The 21,571-nt window shown below is 41.4% G+C and overlaps 1 protein-coding gene across 5 annotated transcripts in view; it reads left to right on the top strand.

The window, feature by feature from the left end:
- The window catches only part of LOC126094464 (solute carrier family 2, facilitated glucose transporter member 1-like), a 574,417-nt gene that overhangs the window by 532,205 nt on the left and 20,641 nt on the right, over nucleotides 1-21,571 (top strand). The window contains exon 1 of one of the 5 annotated variants that reach the window (XM_049908852.1): nucleotides 9,889-9,951. The exons of the other annotated variants lie outside the window; for them this stretch is intronic. Within the exon in view, the coding sequence (XP_049764809.1) occupies nucleotides 9,940-9,951 (12 nt within the window). The 5' untranslated portion in view covers nucleotides 9,889-9,939. Of the gene's footprint in view, nucleotides 1-9,888; nucleotides 9,952-21,571 lie in introns of those variants that run through there. 5 annotated transcript variants of the gene reach the window in all.

Here is a 21,571-nt window from a genome sequence, read left to right as displayed (position 1 = left end):
GTCGTCATCTGTCTGGAGTCGGGAGAAGTACATCTTGTCCATCTGTAAACCACTAACTGCTGCTGGTGTATAATGTCGCACGGTAGGAATTCTAAACGAAGGCTATTTTGCTGTTCTTATGCAGCCTACATGACGAACACAATGTAAACTAAAACAAAGCTTTTTTTCATAAACAGAAATAATTACAGGTTAACGCCTCAAGGATCATTAGAGTGAGAGCAAAACCACATACTGACAAAGTCGCGATAAAAGTATCAAATGGTTCAAATGGCTCTGAGCACTATGGGATTTAACTTCTAAGGTCATCAGTCCCCTAGAACTTAGAACTGCTTAAACCTAACTAACCTAAGGACATCACACACATCCATGCCCGAGGCAGGATTCGAACCTGCGACCGTAGCGGTCGCGCGGTTCCAGACTGTAGCGCCTAGAACCGCTCGGTCACCACTGCCGGCCATTAATAGTTTCAGAACACATGCAGTCATGTTTTATGCTGATCAGCGAGCATCATTGATATCAGTCTGTTGTCAGCTCCTCCTGCAGGTATTGCCTGTAAAAACAGATTTTCTCTCCGATGAAAAACATTGGCGTAACTAGGATACTGATACGTATCCAAAAGGAAACTACTTCGTACTGCACCAATCTGCAGAACTCATCGAGAAAATATGAGACAGGGTTCAGAAATAGTCGCTCGCAACAAGTCCTCAATAATTTGTTCATTCAGTTCTTCGGAAATGAATCGGAATGCTTTCCATGTACGGACAGAAGCGCATTTCCCCGAGCAGACACTTTCTCTGCTGCTGCTTGTACGAGTAGGTGTATATGATCTAGCACGTGTTGCCTACGTTTTACGGTAATAATTCATTCCTGCATAGATGCTCTTTGGTCCGAGTGATACGGTCAGAATAATACCTCTTGAGGGCAAGACTTCGTGCGGGTTACAAACTACATATATTCATATGCAACTTAAGTGCTTGTAAGCATAAAACTGAACGATGTAAGACCTGCAATCTTCAGCAAATAATCATACTAAATAAGCGACTACAAATTTGAGAAAAAATCTTCAGTTGCGTCTAAAATGAACTCATCGACTGAGTGTTAACTTCCTTCTTTGGGTCGAAGTTTCCACAAAATTTAAATTCCAATCCAAGTTTACATCGTGATCTCGCTCGCATCACTACTAATTATGGAGCGGGATCCGGACATGTGACAAGATAATGCGAACGCTCACTATTCTACGAACTGACCAAAATCAAATTTGACGTGAAATGAACCAGAACTTGACCATATATATAAATTCCTATTATGGGCAATAATAGCTGCTAGGACACCTATTCTACAGATTCTCGCCTATGGTCCATATTATGTAATAGTAAAGCACACCAGGGATGCAAATTTTGAATTAAGATCAATTTCGAATTGCCGTCCAACAGCGTCAAATTAAGTTCGGGAATACAACAAGCAAAATATAATGAAAATAAATAATAAGAAAAATGTAGAGTGTCAAGGTTTATGTTTCGAGTGTTTAAGCAATTCGATGACAAAATTCGCAAAAAATACTTTGAAGTATTATTAGAAATTCTCCTAAATAGAATAGAAAATTCCAAACAAACAAATTGGAGAATCCTAATTCAAGCATCAATTAATTTTGTTTTGCTGCTAACTTTTGATTAACCTCTGGTTAATTTTGCTAACTTTTGGCGAACCTCTGGTTCATTTAAGTGTAAATTACATTCTGCTAAGCGTAGGTTACCTGTGATTAATTTTTGTTTCTTTTTTGAGTACCTGAGATTCTGTTAAAGACAGATTACTTGTGATTAACTTTGTTTCATTTTAGAATAAATAAAATTCTATTAAAGGCAGATTTCGTTCAATCAACCTTTCTTTCGTTTAAGAGAATAGGCAAATTCTGTGAAACTCAAGTAACTTTAGATTTGTCTTTGTTCATTTTTAGAGTAAATAAAAATTCTGTTAAAAGCAGACTCGACTACCGTTACCGCATCCTTAACTTGCTCTATAGCTTCCATGGGTAGTTAGTATAAAGATAAAACGGCATAGCATCAAGTTGTGCTATGTTGTGTCGGCGTTGCACTTTGCGTGCAGTGATCAGATTAGAATAGAGGACACTTTAGTTTCACAAGCTGCAGCAGAAGCAGCTTGATCACGCACGCTCTACCACAGGTATAGAATCTTAATTTGAGACGACACTCCTTCAACTGCATCCCTTCTTAACATGCTGTGTTTCATATGCGGTCGATCAACTTGTCATCAATTTTAGGAGGTGTTGGATCAAGAGTAACACATGTTCTAAAGTGTTATGTTGTGTCAAGTCTCCGATATGATTTAACTAGGTCATCAAGCAGCCACGTATAATCCCACCATAAAACACCGAAAGCTTAGATATCTGCTTAAATATTTTTGAAAGGACTGAACCAGTCTCATTATTTTACGGTATAATTTTAGACAACCTATCCTCGACATATTCATTATGTACCTTGAGCAAGCATACAGAAAATCAAGGAGAAATTTTGGAAGGGAATTAAATTTCAGGGAAAAGAAATAAAAACTTCGAGGCTTACCGAAGACAGTATACTTCTGCCACAGACGGCAAACGACTTGGAAGAGCAGTTGAACGGAATGTGCAGTGTCTTTAAAGAAGGATATAAGATAAAAGAAGACGAGTTTTGCTATTTGGGCAGTAAAATAACTGATGATTGTCGAAGTAGAGAGGATATAAAATGTAGATTGGCAGTGGGAAGTAAAGCGTTTCTGCAGAAGAGAAATTTATTAACATCGAATGTAAATTTAAGTGCTAGGAAGTCTTTACTGAAAGTATTTATATTGAGTGTAGCCATGTACAGAAGTGAAACATGCACGGCAAACAGTGTAGAAAGGAAGAAAATAGAAGCTTTCGATGTGTTGTCGCATAGAAGAATGCTGGAGATTAGATGGGAAACTAATGAGAAGCACAACTTGATAGGATACATTCTGGAGCATCAAGGGGTCACCAGTTTAGCATTAGAGGGAAGCGTGAGGGGTAAAAATCGTAGAGGAAGACCAAAAGAGGTGTACAGTAAGCAGATTCAGAAGGATGTCGGATTACAACTTTGCCATTTACGAAACATTAATGGCATTTACCATTTTTTAAAAATTACGTCCTTTATATGGTGTTCTTCTGTACGAGTACAACTGTTGAGATTCCTCATTGACCTCTGCAACATCTCAGCTGGGATACTGTGAATTGCATCTCGAATTCTGTGCTTTAACTCATCCAGGGTTCTTGGTCGAGTCGTATAGACTTTGCTCTTGAAGTAGCACCGCAAGAAAAAATCACAAACGGATAAATCTGGCGATCTAGGGGGTCAGGGAATGTTACCGAATCGTGAGATCACACGGTTGCCAAACAATTCTCACACATATGCCAGTGATTGCCGTGCAGTGTGTGATGTCGTTCCGTCCTGTTGAAACCAGGCTTCTTGAACGTTTGGAAAGTTGTTCAATGCAGCTGTAATGAAAGTTCGTAACATCTCCACGTAACTATCGGAATTGACAGTTATTCTGTTTCCCTGTTCATTTGCGAAAAAATACGGTCCGATAATCGCATGTGATGAAACACACCATGCCGTCACTTTAGTAGTGTGCAAAGGGCGCTCATGAACGTAATTAGCATTTGTGTTTATTCACATAACCCGTGAGATGAAAGTGTGCCTCATCTGACATCCACAACTTGTTTAGAAAATCATGGTAGTTGTTTATTTTTGTTATTATTTGTTGACAGAATCCTAATGTCAACCGGTAATCGTTGTTCTTAAGTTGTTGCTCCATCTGTAGTTTGTGCGGATGAAATTTTAAAACAACATGAAGAATTCTGCGAACACTCTCTTGGGACATTCCAACCACTGCTGCTTACTTAGAATTGAACGCCGTGGGCTCCGTAAGACAGACTCGCGTACACCATCGATGTTCGCTGGAGAACGCACATTTCATGGTCGTCCTGTGGTTTCTTCTTTAGGGCAGATCCAGTCTCTTCAAAGTTATTAATTCAACATTTTATCGCGTATTTCGACGGAACAGCATCATGACGTCCTAAATTATAAAAACGTCAAAACTCCCTCTGCGCCGCTACCAAACTGTCATTGTTTTTATGGCTAATCCACGCTGTTGTCCGTTCCACTGATCCATGGTTACTGAACTGGCGGACTGTTTACTCGCCGTCACGAACCCGCGGTGATGCCGCCAGCCCATGGCTGCCACTACTCATTTCAAACATTTCCGTTATTCTGTGACACTCTGTATATATACAGTATCTATGTATATTGCAAGAAATCTTTTCTCTCTGTGGACAAATAAACAAACACAAAGATTACTTATTCTAATGTTAAATTCGGATACACAGTTCTTGAAACCATAATACATTGCCCCATACATCACCGAAACAATATTCCAGATTTCTTTAAAATTAAATTAACAATACTTCGGACCGCAGAAATTAAAAGATCTATGCAGAAAAAATGGTTAAGAGAATGGTAAAGAAGAGAGATTTTTGAGAAGAAAATACTGAACTACAAGTATACACATGCAGAAGAAAGCTAAGAAATCGATGGAAGAATAAAACAGCAAAAAATGAAATATACTGGAAATGAAGATAGCGAAAAGGTAGAAGACGAACTACACAACTTGAAAAGTGATACTCGTCTGATATCTGAGATCTAGAAAAGATAAAAAATAAGATTAAAAATATTTAGTGAGCTCCATAGTAGTATGCGTCTAATGCAGAAGTCATTCTGGCTCTCTGCGGAGTCTGAATGTTATATGTTAATTGCAAGTTGACAGATAATTATATTGTTCAATTGGGTGATTTAATTCGGGGCCTGTAGTGAACTTGCATGTTAATCTGGTACCCAGAAAAGAGTGTATATGCGGTGGTGAAACGTCGAATGGATGCGTACGGCGGCTGCGTTGTGCGTACGTGCCTCGCGGCACGGGCAGAATCTCCAGCCCAGGGGTGGACAACCAAAACAGCCCCTCAGACGGATAAGGGGCTTCACACAGCGCGGCAAACTGCGTTGTTCATCTCCGCAAGAGGCAGGTTTCACGACTGAACAGAACGGGCATAGAAATAGTTTCTTTTGCACGTCAGCTTTTGTTCGAGTTCCGACATAAATCTTCCACTTATGTTGGTGAGACTACGGAAGCTCGGTTTGCGTCTATGGTCGTGCCACTCGTAGCGATTCCGAATACAGAAAACTAATTACACCTGCAAGGCACATTTACGCAATAATTCTTCCCACGCTCCATATGCGAATGGAACAGAAAGAAATCCTAATAGCGGTACAATGGGAAGTACCATCTTCCTTGCACTTCACACTGTTTCCAGAGTATAGATTTAGATTATGCTAATAACGTACAGTTCGAGACCTACTGATTTTCAACATTTCTGTAATCTCTTAATGGCGTCGTGCTGCTGTTGTACATAAAATGTTTTGCGTCTTTGGGTGCTCGTAGTTGTCGCACCAATTTCGCATTTAGTTTTCTTCTGGTTGTATGATGCAAACGTCCCCAAAACTTTTGAATAAGAGGTCGCGTACGGAGGAGAAATGGCGTCCTTATCTGTGTACTTGCGGTATCTCTGAGTTACGACCTCCTTGGAAATCTCCCGCGCATCTTGTCAAGGCGGTAACGCACTCGTTTGCTTAGGGTTTACCACGGGTTGTTAGCGAAACATTGTGTGTCACACTAGGCTGACGTAAAATCCCAGACGCCTTGCACTGCGTAGTATGTCTGCATGAGTTCCTAGGAAGTGTCGAGCCTGCTTATGTGTGTTGACATTTTCCAAGTCACACGCGTTACGTGTGACTGTTGCCTCACATCACGGTCATTTTGGAGGTGTCTTTCCTCTGTTTATACGATTTTGTGTTTATTTACATTAGTTGCCGCTTATCGACGTCGGAGAGGTATAAGTTTTTCATTATTTTATTTCCATATTTTTATTTAATTTTTCTATGTGTGATTTTGAACTATGTCGCGCGTAGGAAATTTAAAGTGTGGGCCAAAATTGTCAATGTCGCTGTGAACTGCAATCAGCGGGAAGAAAAGAAGCCAAATACGGAATATTGTTGTCTCAGTTCTTTGCGCATGGTGCGAACTGTATTATCTCCGTACCCAAGGCTTGTTTACGACTTCTGGGTGGCATAAAATCGTTCTTACGGTTTGACAGGCAAGGACAAAAAAGACTACGCCACGTAAAAGCTTATTCTTGAACTACAGGGAGCGTGTATTCCAAGAGGAGCCAAATAAATACGTATTTTTCTCTAACATACGTGCAGCATTTATGAGTATGACAAAATCGCAGAGATGCGTTTATACATTAAGGGGAACCACCGTGAATGGAATGGGGAAGGGTAAGATGATACTATGTATAGTAGTAGTTGTTATATCCACGGCACATACTGATGCAGATTAAAAGCGGACTAGTATTGGCGAACATAAAAAAAGAAATCTGCTGGCCCCAAATACTTCGCTACAGTTACAGAAAAATTTCTTGAAATAATTCGTTACATCGGAATTACTACGTGATTGTGAAATGCAGAGAATATGGATCTAGTGATTAAGAGGTCAGAAGTGTGTTGTATCTGATAGTAAGGGAGAATGTAAATATTTAAGGGAGTAGGTCGAATTGAATTTTAAAGTGAAGTGGAGCAATCGTTATACACAAACCAAGAGGCAGGTGCGGAACATTTGTCAGGCGGTCGGAGGCGTAATCGGGGTAAACGTAAAAAATTTAGTAATGCAGCTAAACAGCTGATAGAGATTGTAGGAAGCAAATAAGACAACGTGCGTTCAAACTGTCGAAGAAAAATTGCCAGCCGACTTAGCTAAGCTTGAGTGGAAAGAGAAGTTGGTCAACGCATTAGAGGAATCCAAAATCGGTGGAGAAAAGAAATAAAAATCGGAAAAATTACTTTGGATCTCAGTTTCTGTCGAGAGGATTGTTAAATGTGATCCTAGGTATCCCCGGAACTTCCGTTTATAAATGGATGTGTTTCATGTTTGTATACGTAGCAACTAAGATGATCTCTTGCAATAGAGCTAGAATCTTTTTTATATTACTCTCCTCGTTCAAACATGTTTCGGAACATTTTCATCCTCAACAAAGTGGTCTGACGTTAACGAGGCATTAATTCTACTTGGTCACGCTCTTTAGGACATGGATTAACTGATTACATAACTTGTCACAGTTAGTATCGTTGTGCTTGGCATCATGCACATGTTCCTCTCTTGCAGATGGAGGTACAAAAATAATACACTTATTATGTCTTGTAACGACACTCACTGAACTTCAGAAACATAATATACATATTCAAATGCTTAAGCTTGTTTCGTGCTGTTACGAAAAATAACTTGTGCGTTATTTGAAGAAATACAGCAACCACCCAAGTTTTTGTGTATTTTTAGTTAAGCCAGTAGGCGTTTCAGGCTTTCATCCATTTTCAGCTGCCTTGTGTAAAATAAAAATTTTGTTTAGCTACTACACTTTGTAGACATTATAGTGACTGAACTTACAGAACACTATGAAATGTGTTACGCTAATTGAATATGGGTGAAACTCCAAAATGTGTATTGGCTTAAATAAAATTACATAAAAATGTGGCTAGTTGGTATTTTCCTTACAATAGTATTAGGTTGGTGCATAAGTTCGTATCGTTTTTTCATAAACACAACAGATACACATAAGAGACTTGAGTCATCAAAAATACATTCTCCTTCGCTATTTACAACAGTCTGCCAACGCTGAGGTAACTTTTCGTTTCTGCGACTGTAGAAATCACGTGGTTTTGAGGCGAAGAACTCCTCGAGCCATGTTCTGAGCGCATTTTCATCTGGAAAAGAAGTTCCTTGAAGGTGGATAGAGAGCGGAAAATGTGACAATATGGAGGCACAACATCAAGTGAATAAGGTGGGCGCGGAGTGACTTCCCATCCCACCTCCTGTACAGTGTCTTTCGTCAGTATAACAGAATGCGGGCGGGTGTTATCGTGGAGTAGCATCTCTTCATCCAAACTTCCTCATCGTTGTTCTTGGACTGTGTCTGCAAAACGTCTCAGTTATTCACAATAAATGTGAGTAGTGATGGCTACACCTAGGTGAAGCAATTTGTAGTACACCTTGCTGTTCCACATATGCATAACATTATCTTTTTTGGATGCGCGAAGGTCTTTGTTCGGGGAGTTGTTTGCGCTCAACCAGTCCTTTCTTTTCCATATGTTAGCGTAATGATGCCATTTCTCGTCACCAGTACTGATACAGGATAGAAATGGTCAGTGTTGTTCACGACCCAATTGATGACGAGTAGGCAGGGATGCGCACATGCCCGTTGATTTTTGTGATTTGGGCTTAGAACATAGAGTAGCTACACACCATATTTTTCAACCTTCGCCGCTGCATGCAAATGTCGCACGACGGTGGAACGAGCACAGTTCATTACATGTACAAGTTTTCGATTATACTGATGTGGATCGTGGTGGGTTAATGCGTTTTAGCCGATCTTCATCAAAACCCGAAGGTCTTCCTGAACATGGGGAGTCACTAGTTTCAAAACGATCCTCCATGAAACGAGAAAACCATTTTCTTGCCGTGCTCCGTCCAATGGCGTTATCCCCACACGTGGTTACCACTGTTGCTTCAGTCCTCTATTGAACTCAAAAAGAAGAATAGTTAGGAAATGTTCCGATTTCTGTACTTGGCATTCCATTTTCTAGCTTCCACAGCTCCACTCACTATGTCAAAATGACAAAAAGATAATATGTAAACTCAAGTAGCAACAGTGAACTACAAATAAAAAAAAATGATAATCAATAAATATACCCGTAGGTAACGGAATACCAACATGCAAAACAAAAACGCTACGAATTTATGCACCAACGTAATATAGCCCACAGCCATAGACCTCGACAGCCAGCAAAGTGGATAAATTATTGATAACATGTGTACTTTTTGACACCTCCATTTGCAAGTAAGGAAATTAAGGATGACCACTAGAACAACCACACAAATTATGACAAAGTATTTATTTATTTCAAGTTTCTGCTACCAGTCACTTTTTTTTATTTTATGCTTAATCTAACATAATGCAACGCGTTTCGAACATGTTTTGTTCATCTTCAAGCGTTTGTACATACATACATACATACATCGAGAAATGTGTGTATGTACAAACGCTTGAAGATGAACAAAACATGTTCGAAACGCGTTGCATTATGTTAGATTAAGCACAAAATAAAAAGTGACTGGTAGCAGAAACTTGAAATAAATAATTTTCCCACACAGTCACGGTTCAAAAACATAGCCATTATGGCTGAAAATAATTATGACAAAGTATCTGATCATTTAATGAAAATACTACAAAGCCTAACCAACTGGAATTTAAGGTCTCAATACAATAAGGCCACATTGGTGATGTTGCACACCCAATTCTCATAATTTTGCTCTTCAAAGGGTGCAATTAGGGCCTAGAAACGAAAAGAAGATGGTGTACAGAAATAGTTCAGTTTTCCGTGAATTTTGGGACTCCTGAGGGCAGCGACAGTTCACTAGTAGAGGATACACTTTACTGGGAACACTGGCGACCTTGGGGCCGGCACAAAGCCATCAGCTTCCGCTGTTCTCCGGAGGCGGGAAAGCCAGGTTCGGCGTCCCCTCAGCCCCACGTGCAACGCGTCTCGGCGCCGCAGCTCGCGGGCGGCTCTAGGCGCGCCGGTGGGCCAGTCTCCCGCCGGCCAATGGGAGTGTGCCACGTCACGCGCGCAGAGGCCGTGCCCCCACATTCCCCCCGCCCCTCCTCCTCCCACCCGCGCACGACCGGATCCCCACTTTATATGTCTGGGGGCTCGCCGCGCGACGCACAGTTCCGAGTGACGGTCTAGCCGGCAAGTAGCAGCCATGTACGTCAAGGTGAGTAAGCGCTCGGCGCAGCTTTGGCGGGTTCCCGCGCGACTGGGCTGTGCTACGGGACTGACCACAGATGGCAGCCCTTCTTTTCTCATAAAAAGAGGAATTGTGCTCTGGGGACGGAAGCGTGTAGCGCAACAAACGGAAGTTTCTGTTACTTGGCTAATTTGGGGATCACGGATAAGTTCTCACTGCCCAGAAAAGCCATACGTGTGATGTTTCCGGCTTTAGAGAGAGCGATAGGGACAATAGTCACTGATATTAACATAATTATCTTTGCTTTACCCAAACATGTTTCAGCACTTTTTGCGCTATCTTCACTGCGCCCTTGTTGATTTTTGTTATAAGGGCATTAGGCTGTGGCCTAAGGCTTGCTTCTATGCTCAACTTTTGGCCTATGAATGCTGGAGCCATCATCAGAGGCTGTAAAAAGTTCGGTTGCCGAGTTTCTTTCAGTTAGAATCTTTCTTTTCCTTCCTAGCCTGTGATTATGTCTCCAACATTAGGGGACGAAACCTCAGGCACAGGAAGATGCCTTGGACGGCTGCCTAAGGCACGTAGAACGAAAGTCATCAAGGGAGCAAATACCGGTCATAAAAGCTGTGTTGTCACTGGGAGTTTTGTTGTTGTTGTTGTTTATCTGTCTCAAATGAAGCTATCAGTTGTTTTGTGCTAGTAGTTTTATATTTACGTTGCATTTTACAGCTTTTCATGAGTTCTGATGATGAATTCATGTTTCCGTTGTTTTAGACATGTTAAAAAAACTCATTTCATTCATTATCACTTTACACAACAAGAAATGTGATACACCTTTTGTAAATTAATTTTTGTTACTATTATTTATTATTATTTACATGGTAAGTCAACTGAAGTAGTAACTGTTCTAAAATTCACCATATACACAGAATTGCTTATATACAGTAAACTGTTGAACGCTTATGCTGCTACCTTCTCAGCCAGAAGACAACCTGCTCGCTTCTGAAGTATAGCAGCGATACTGGGAAGATGAAATTTTTTTAACGAAATGGGTTTTTTTTTCTATGTTCTGTAGTCAGTCTTCCGGATTTTTGTGAGAGCACGAATTGGTCATTCTGCATAGTATTTTGTAGAAGTACCATTACAATTTCGTACGTATTATTTTCAAACACGTTTACCGCAAGTCGCCTTCACTGACATCCACGTAGCTAAGGGGGAAAAAAAGTTAGGTAACATATTTAAACACTTCCTTGAAAGGAGGAGAAGGAGATTAGTTAACGTCCCGACGACAACGAGGTCATTAGAGACGGAGCACAAGCTCGCGTTAGGGAAGGATGGAGAAGGAAAGCCGCCCTGCCCTTTCGCAGGAACCATCCCGGCATTTGCCTTAAGCGATTTACGGAAATCACGAAAACCTAAATCAGGATGGCCGGACGCGGGTTTGAAGCGGGAATGCGAGTCCAGTGTGCTAACCACTGCGCTTCCCCGCTCGGTGCCGTTGAAAGGAACAAGCTGATGGTGTTCAACACGCTACCATTAAACATTTACACCAAGTATCACCAGTGTTAAAAGTTGTGACGCCGCAAATTTTCTGTTTTCCGGAAAGAAGCCATATCGCTGCAGAGCTCTTTGCTTTGTTACGACGGCGCCCGAAACACTATTAGCTTCTGATCCTCTGACACAGGCGTCGCTTTTACAGTAATGAGATTTGGCTTGCTTTTCTCGCTATGAGTCTTTGGACCTAAATGACTGACGCATTACAAAGGAAAACACAGATGTCTAAAAAATCCTTAGGAGAATAAATCTGAAGTTCTGTGTTTACTCGGTCATCTCATAACATTTTTTTGCATACATTTCTACTTCGATCTCAGCAATAACAACAGTAATAAAATGACATTCGGTAATTCGGTAAACCTGGTCCCGGTAAGCACAACAGAATCATGACTTTTCCACAGTAAAAAAAAATCAGATTCAGTGTTCATCGCTAAGCCAGCTATCTTTGTAAAGATAAATTAAGTTCTCGTTAAGAGACAGGATTTATCTATGAAAATATTCGCGTAAGTTGGCACGTCATCAAGGTAAAAAGACACACTGTCGACGTACTCTTACTGTATTTCGATATTCTTGATCGCCATTGAGCAGATATATCGCTTCACAAGAATGCTGGGATGGTTCCTTCAGCAAAGTCCCAGGTGGTTTCTTTCTCTTCATTGCTCTAATTGCGGTAGTGCTCATTCCCTTACGATCTCGGCATTGGCGAGACGTCTACTACGTCCATTCGTCCTCCTCTCAGCACTTCCGCTTATGCTACATCCCTAGGAATTCGTTGCAAACCATTGTATGTCATGTTTCTTCTGGGTTTATGAGAGTTCTAACTAATCATTTGTTCACCGGGATCTTTAGTTACGATGTATAATTTCACCTCAAAACGAGTGTTCCTGGATGCTGTCTTCCGGTTCCAAGACGGCACGTTCGTCGCCTGTGCGCTCTATTTCAGTCGTGCACTTTCCTTCACAGATTACTACATCCGCCGGACAAGTATATAATGGAATACAATTTGTTAGATAAAAACGGGCCTAGTATACTTTTAGAGGTGGCCGTAGCACGCAGCACGTGTTCAAAACGAGCGAAGGACAGCATACCGATAGATTATTAAAGTCGGCGTAAATTCCTAGAAGATACGCAGTGAATTATGCTTCGACGGATATCATGGAAGCCCACTCACAATAAGGATCACTCGCGTTGTTTAGAGGTCGGAAATGTGGCCACTGGCCAACTAACATAGACTGAACACACATACACACACACACACACACACACACACACACACACACACACACACACACACACATGCGCGCGCAGAGAGAGAGAGAAGAACAGAAACTACACCGTACCATTCCGTTGTTCAGACAGTTCATCGCTCGGACTGTTCATACTTACTTCCGATGTCTCAAGCTTCCAGCACTCGTCGGGGGAAGCAACAGCGCAACATGACTCGTATTATCGTTCTCTTGGTGGCGATTGGCATTCTGAGCCCTCAAAAACCACATTCGATTAACTTCTGGCGATTTCTACGAGGTATAGATTATTAATTTTGTGCCGTTAATTTACAATATCTGTAATACTGTGCACACTGGATCTAACGTGAAAATACAGTAGATCGTTCGATGGTATCCCAAATATTTCATAACATCGGTGGACAAATAATGTGGTAAAATTGTGTACATCTGTTGTCAATTCGCTTGCAAAAGTCTGTACCCAGCGCCATGAAATACTGTCATTGTGAAAGATGTCACCATTTGTACTATAAATAATGTTCATGGAACTGTAGTGATCAGAGTTATTTCTAGTTAAAAACTGATTCACTTCAGCCATATGAGTCCAGCTGTCACCTTAAAATACATCCCGTACCGTTAGACAGTCACCAAAAGCGTCACTGTTAGAAAACTGACACTCACAGCAGGATATGGATGTATGGAATACGCGGGCAGTTCATACTAATGGAACACTGTTTATCAAATCATGTAGTGTCCAACGACTGTTCGTTCACTCAAGAGGACGGCATCCAATGTCAACTTGCTGTTAAGAAAAGTCGTTTTGATTGTCTTCCTCCATATTCCGTTATCTCTAATTATTTACACTACTCTGATTGACCCTCAGTACCTCAGTATAATTACGAAAGTAAAAAATTCCTCTCATTTATCATTGTCTACTCCACGTCTTAAATTACCGAGCGGACTGGCGCAGTAGTTAGCATACTGGACTTGCATTTGGGAGAACGATGGTTCAAATCCCCGTCCGTGTTTTCTTGTAGTGGGACTGATGACCTCAGGTGTTAAGTCCCACATAGCTTAGAGCCATTTTCTTGTACTGGTTCTTTGTTTGTTGAGCTCTTCCGCCAATCAACTCCAAGAAGCTTTCCGGCATAGTCAGTCATTTTTTTCGTGGTACTATCTCAGGAAGGGAGCAATACTCGAGGATATTTTATTGTCTTGTAAATTATTTCTTTTGTAACAAACTGCAAGGCATGTAAAAAGAAAGAGATAGTGAACAAGAGATGATTTTGGGGAACATGGGACACCACATTGGTTACTTGCTCTGAACAGTGTACAGTATTGTGCAGTTAATGTTGATTTTAATGTAGGAGTTTATTTTTGGGTCATCTGTCGTCTGAATTCTCTCTCATGCGTTATTTTGCGACCAAGGTAGCGGAATCCCTTCACTATTATGTGGTTCCCAATTTCGATGTTAACCTTGTCTCTTGCTTCATTTCTGCTGATCCGCAGTACGAAATTCTCTCCTTTACTCGCAATCCACCATCTGCGCCCAGCAGACTGTCCATTCCATTGAACAAGTCCTGAAATTCTTGCTCGCTTTCAGAGAGAATAGGGATGTCAGGGACAGCTGATGTCGCTTGTGTACGTAATCGGTCTTACCTCGGCCTTTGGAAGTTCCTGTCATTGTCGGAAGTGTGTTAATAGGTTCGGGCGATGCGATCTACGTGGATTGACGGGATGGCCCTGAGCAGGGTCTGAGCTGGCGACGTTGAAGGCCGCACGTAGAGCGGAATCAGTGTCGCGTGAGTACGCATTGGCAATCGTGAACGAAGTGTGTAGCTCACCACTGGTGTTGAATTGGGGTCGAGGCGTCACCGACCAGTCGCCGGTCTGTTAAGATGTACAAACGGCTGCAATGCGCATGCGCGTAAGCATACTTCTCAAGCCCCGCTGTTCACTTTCATCTGGCAGTGCCGAACGTCCAATTGACACGCCCTTCCGTGTTGTACAATAAATGTCGGGAGAACAGGTCGTGGCTCTGTTCATGAAGTTGTATCTTACAATGATACCGTAGTGCCTCGCATTAAACATAGTGGCTGTCGCAAATTAACATTTGCTAAACGGTATTGTAAACATAGCTGCACAACAGTAACGGTTCCACGTAATAAAATTATAAACAGCCGACCAGTTGCAATGGATAAAGAATTCTTTACCTAGGTTTCAATAAATTTAAATTTGTCTTCTTCAGAAGGTGGCAATTTTACATTAGTATGGACTAATGTACCATCGCCGTTTTTACAAATGTCGGCGTAGATCCATTTGTCAAAATTAAAATATAGCCCTAGAAATAGGGTTTGTCACGTAAATATAAATTAGTACATGGATGTTGCAGAGCTCACAACCGACTTTTATAAAAACGGCGATGGTACATTAGTCCATACTAATGTAAAATTGCCACCTTCTGAAGAAGACAAATTTAAATTTGTTGAAACATAGGTAAAGAATTCTTTATCCATTGCAACTGGTCGGCTGTTTATAATTTTATTATTTGCCAAACACCTAAAACTGAAGTCTCGCTACCTATTTCAGGTTGTATAACACCAATTGTAATTGCAGGTATAATAAATCTTTCACTCTTACAAGCATTATTCTTTGTTGAATGAGTTTTCTACAGCCATAATAGTCTATCGTAAGAAACCACCACTTAACCTCTTGAAACTAAATGTCAGGTTTGTTACTTTGAGTACGTATGCCATTTTACTAGGGCCTGCTGGAAAGCAATGCCTCCGAAATTTTTTCTTCATGGCTACACATTTGCAGCTCTCTGCCGCTACAGGTCTCCGAATTGTAGCTTGTAACGTGGCAGTGTGTTCTGCCAGCAAGGCGTAACCAGACCACACATGAGCGTTGCGACAGCTGCAACGATTCGGCGCCTTCGAGTTTCTTAGTCCCATCCGATTTTCATGTAATTTGATCGTAATAAAGTGGTGCAAGCAGAGGTGAGGTTGTGGTTCCGTCAACAAAGTCAAACACACTTCAGTCACGGTATCAACAAACTGGTCTCTCGTTCTGATAAATGTGTTTGAGAAACAAATATGTAGACACGAAGAATAGAGATGTAGAATATAAACTGAATATGATTCTGGCACCCAGAATCTATACTAAGCTATTAAATAAGCGCTAAGTATAACACCTCACGATAACTATACATCTTGTTACTACCATGAGAGTCCTAATGATTCATTCTGGCCAATCTCACATTACGGATTGCGCAGGAAGTTCTTGTGACACGGAAAGGTTTCCGTTCTCTGAGCGGGACATGCACGACCACCGTTTCATTAGGAAAGTTTCCTGGCATCATCGGTGGCTCCAGCAGGCAACATCGCATCCACACCAAACTCATCGGGAGCCGTTTAATTTCTCCTGGAATGTCCCGGGAGAACACGGCACCCGACGTCCGGCGTAGCCCCATCATTTAAACCCACAAAAATACTCTTCTGTCACTGGTTCTTCCCCACTGGCCTTCCGTGACTCTTCACTACACGCTTCCTGAGAAGACCACGTCTTGATCTTTATCTTGTCATAACTCCAAGCGATGTTTCTCCATTTGCACCGGAACTCGATGAGTTGTTTTGACTGCTACTGACTTCAGTTTCTTCATCGAGACTTCTTGTATTTTGATATTCATCTAGTGTAACTTCGGATATATTATTCACTAAAGTATCAAGCAGCTCCCACTTCTCTTCATTACGGGGTGTCAGATCTTATCTCCAGTCCGCGTCTAAATTCAGTACATTGATGACATTCAAAGTATGTTCAGATGTGCCTACTAATCCTCAGCTAGGCGTCTGTGTTCTTGTCTTCTTAATTCTACATCACTGCATGGGATATGGACCATGTCCTGTCAAAAACAGTATCATCCTTTTGAAGGGGTTTCTACAAATGAAACTGAAGCAGTTAAATCTAACAGTTAATATACCATACCTCTGCTAAGCAAACTGAACAGTTAACCGTTGAGTATTTTTCAACGTGTGTAACGAACACTTTGTGATTGGTCACTGAACTGGACAATCATTGTCGTCCGTGTCGTGTATTTTGTTAATAAAACAATGTCGTTTTACCAGTTTATCAATAGTTCAATAGTTGATGTGCCACGTCATTCGATAGATTCTATTATTTCTGATGGTTTGATGGGACAATGTACACTACACAAAAAACCAATATCTCGACTACACCTGATGATTCCGTAGTTTAATAATCGAGGTCGCAGAGAGGTCGCGACTTAGACTGTAATATGGGCAAGCAGCGCAAGCATAATCACGAAGGCCAAATCGAAATCATCGAAGGAGGTGGCGCAGTTGCTGACACCCAAGCCTCCAGATGCCAGACACTCAGATCGGTACCAAACGTTGTGTCCCGATAGAGTATCAAACAAAACACTAATTTAGTACGTGCTGTGTGCTGTCGTCGAGTAGAACATGCGGAAACGGTAATTATCACCAGAGCTACGGAGCACAGGAAAAGTATACCTGTGATTGACTGTATTGTACATCTCGCGTGGGTGAGAAGATGGAGCGTTCAAACACCACCAATAACAATATTTTTTTACTATTTACACATGAAATTGTTGTATGTGAGAGTATTTTTCTGACATGTAAAAGGACTTTACAAAGTTTTTAGCAATGTTCTTTTGGCAATCTGCTTTCGCTTCGTTAGTTGAACATGATGTACTTATTACTAATCTTATTATTTATTATTTTGTTTATTAATAATTATTCTCATTACTATTACTTCGGCATGTGTTATGTAATTTTTTTCTGTTCTAATTGTATATTCTGTGAAACTATAAATGTACTCTACAGGTTTACTATTTTCAAAGAAACGAAGCGAAAGCAGACTGCCAAGAGAACATTGCTGTAAACTCTAAATAGCCCTTCTACATATCATAAATACGGTGTCCCATTTAACACTTTCACACATAATACAGTAAAAAAAATTGTCGTTACTGGAATTTGAGCGCGGGACCTTTGGCACGAAAATCTAACGCTCTACTAACTTCCCACCCGGAGCAACATAAGTTACCTACTCACCGTTAGGCTTCTGATGTTGTCCGTAGTCCCAGCATTACTTTTAATTAACGTTGACGTTCGTTATGCTGAATGACAACACATAGTACGAACTATATCGGAGTTTTGGCTGATACTCTGTCGACATACAACTTTTGGTACCGATCTGAGTGTCTGACATCTGGAGATTTTGTAAGACACTAGATTCCTATTCAGAATGATCGGATTGCAAATCCTAGTTTGTCATCTTGATTTAGGTTTACTACGATTTTCATGACTCGATTAAGGTAAATTCCAGGAATATTATTACAAAGCGCAATGGCACCGTTGGCTATTCTGAGCAGTTACACGAGTGGTCTCTAAGTCGTTGGGACGTTACACCCCAGATTTTTACCATTTGAACTGGAATTTAACCGTGATCCTCGAAAATAAATCCGTTATTTTACCGCTGCGGCTCTTCGTTCCGGCACAACGCATTCTTTACTATTCTTTCTCGTCAGATTAACGTCATAATGAAAGCATTCATTTTATAAGAGATTCAAAGCAGGGTTGGAAATGTAAATGATGAGAGCTAGCTAGCGACAGAGTGTACATGGTTCGAGCAGTGCCTTGAGTGAGGCCATGTTGGCTGTTTGTGTGGAGTTTTAGAGGATCGTTGATCAATTTTAACTGGTCTATCAGCAAAAGAGCTTACATTAGAGACCATGAAACCTCGTCGACACGAAAAGGGTGGTGTATGATCACGTTACGGAGTATGTCGTTTCGTAAAGCTGCAGTCTCCGTAAAATTTAAAGCTTTGGCAGGGATGCGTGAGTCGAGTATGAGGCCAACAGATGTGCGGATTTAGCAGTAACCAGCTAAATCTGATTCCAGCAGTCAGTGACAGATTTTTCATTTGTATTACTAATTATAGACCTCTAATTCGAAGGTAGGCACCAAGTCAGAGACGTCACAATGGGCCCACTATTCTCAGTCGTCTGATTTGATGAGGTCTACACTAAAGTGCTGCAGACCACATGATTGATATACTGAAATCAAACAGGAAATTAGGGCTGCAGTAACTGGACAGTAATTTCCTTGGAGCCACCTCCTATTCCAGAACGGCTGTCACAAAAACAGCTGCACTGCGACGTAACTTTTCTGTAGAAGAGGACTGCTTCTACTCAGTAAGAGCCACGGCAGACTAGCTTTAGTGTGTCTGTTAACAGAACGTGCCCCAGTCTCCACACAACTCACTCAGAAGCTAAACACGGCGACGGGCGAACGGACGGGCGAACGCAAAACCAGTCTTTTAGCCAATGTGACACGTGCCTATGTTTCTACTAACTCAAGGGCGACCACGTTTCTGCTCTTGTTCTAACTGCATTTCCAGTTAGTTATTTGAGGTTATAAGAATGGTTTATACTCGACGAACGGAAGTATTTTGACATTTCCCGAATTTTATATTTGTTATTGTACCAACCACCGTTACGATGTAGCGAAACAGGAGTGATCATGAATCACACCTAATGAATGGTGCGGCAGTAGTGAATGCATGACCACCTGTTGGCAGCAGCGTCGTTTCTATAATGGATCATCAGATCAGCCAAAACGCTTGTCACATTACCACCAAAGACTGTACCAGAAGAAACTGCTTTTTGTACCACTGCACTTCTGTCTGCAGTTCCACGTAGTTTCTTCCAAGACTAATACTGGAAGACTGATTTTGAGTGAAAACCATTACTCTCCAAGGTTGTGACCAGAGATATATTTCTCAGTTACGCCGTGTAAGAGGAGACAGAGCTGAGACTTAATTGGTTTGACATGGTATCTTTTGTATTATGAACTTAGTACTGTGAGCCTGCAATAGCTGGTGACTGATCTTTCCCAGGCGAAGTTTCACAACAACATCATCACGAAAATCTCGTGATATTTGTCGGGTTTCGACGCCAGCGTAGCGTAGCCATTGTTCCTTCAGTTACTTTCTTACTTGTTCTTACAGGGCTGATTACAATCCCTCCATAAAGTAAAAGTAATAGACGACAGCAGCCATTAAACGCAGGTTCTCTATGTGGAACTTATACGTGATAATACTTCAGCCTCATAGGTGGACGTCGTGTGTCGAGCAATGGAGACAAGGAATGACATAATTCGCTAAACTGGCAGCATCCTGAGGAATGGTAGTATCTCTATGAAGGAAGTAGTCCATAATACACTTATGGTAACCACTCCTGTTATTGCTTGTCCGTTTGAAACCCATGTTACGAAACTGGAAGAGCTAAAGGGACTGTACTAATTGCAAGAGCAAATGGGAGATTTTAAAAAATTGTTTCCTTTTGAGTAACATTGAATTTACGGCTTTTGGTGACTGGTTGACATTTCATGAATCCAAGATTCTCCTAGTTTTCAGAGCATGAAACTGTATGATTTTTTGACAGAAGCTTTATTCAGCTTAGGTATCTCTGAATTCTGGCAAAGCGATCGAAGCAGTCACGGAGACCTTATAAAAATCTATGTAATATTGGTTGTGCCTATGTTCTGCGCATGCGAGCAATGTTTACCGTGGCGTGTGAAGGTCATATCTCGTGTTCTGTGGAGAAATTGGATTTTCTGATGCTAATGTATTTGAGAGATTTCTCATAGAATGTGATGGGAATTGGCTTGGTTGTTTGGTACACAGATAGTTACAATGAGGGTTATGTTTGTAATGTGAATACGGCTGACGTAGTTGAAAAGTGTTGAATATTTTCAGACGAGTACCGACGGCCCTTAAACGTACTTCCAAACCACATAACATGGCTGGTGGCTGGACAGTGGTTCTTATTTGTCAGTGTTTGTGTCGCCATTTAGTAAGTCAGTCGTAAAGATTGGATACAGCTAACAGAATGTACTTACTATTTCTTATTTCGATTACAACAGACGATCTCAAACTGAATTACACCATTTATTTGAATGCATGGTGTCTGTCCCTTCGCAAGAACGGACACCACACAGATCCCGCAGCTGTGAAACACTATATGTAAATTGAAGGGTGATCAATGCTATCAGCCGCATTCAAATAATTGATAAGCCTGGCTGGGCAATGAATCCACTTTCTTCAGTGCGAATGCAAAGATACGTCCGACCTCCTCTGGGAATCTCTAAGTAGAGAACAGGAGTATAATGGACAGTCTATACTTACATGGATATGGGACACAATATGTAGAGACACAACGAATGCTGTGTATGGACATATAAGGTGAGAATGTGGGTCTCGCGGGAGGCGTGCGCGAGATAGGATCTGCAGTCGCACTATCCTCTGTGTCCTCGGTGGCTTAGATGGATAAAGCGTCTGCCATGTAAGCAGGAGATCCCGGGTTCGAGTCCCGGTCAGGGCACACATTTTCACCTGTCCCCGTTGATATATATCAACGCCCGTCAGCAGCTGAAGGTATTAATATATAATTCTAATTTCGTTATAATGGACAGGGACTGTGGATAGATGGTGCTCGGGGAGTGTGAATCGGCCGTAAGGCATACCGAGTTAGTCCGTGCAGTTGCGATAACGCTGTGTCCCGGATGGCACAGTGGTTACCACACCTGCCTAGTAAGCAGGAGATCCCGGGCTCGAATCCCGGTCCGGTACCCATTTACGCCAGTCGGTAATTCCGCTTAACGTTCCGTTGCAGCTGATAGCAGTGATCCCCCTTCAATTTACCTGTGAATTATACCAAGTGAATGCTTGCGGCTGGTGGCCAATGAAAAATTCCTGACATTTAATTGTTTTAGTTACAAATTTTCAAACATTTCCTCCTTGTGTTTTCTCTTCTACATGTCGTTGACGTG

This window comes from Schistocerca cancellata, chromosome 8 (assembly GCF_023864275.1).
Source record: "Schistocerca cancellata isolate TAMUIC-IGC-003103 chromosome 8, iqSchCanc2.1, whole genome shotgun sequence".
NCBI classification, from domain to species: Eukaryota; Metazoa; Arthropoda; class Insecta; order Orthoptera; family Acrididae; genus Schistocerca; species Schistocerca cancellata.
The sequence above is the reverse complement of the archived record's forward strand: the minus strand, read 5'-3'. Positions and strand labels throughout refer to the sequence as shown.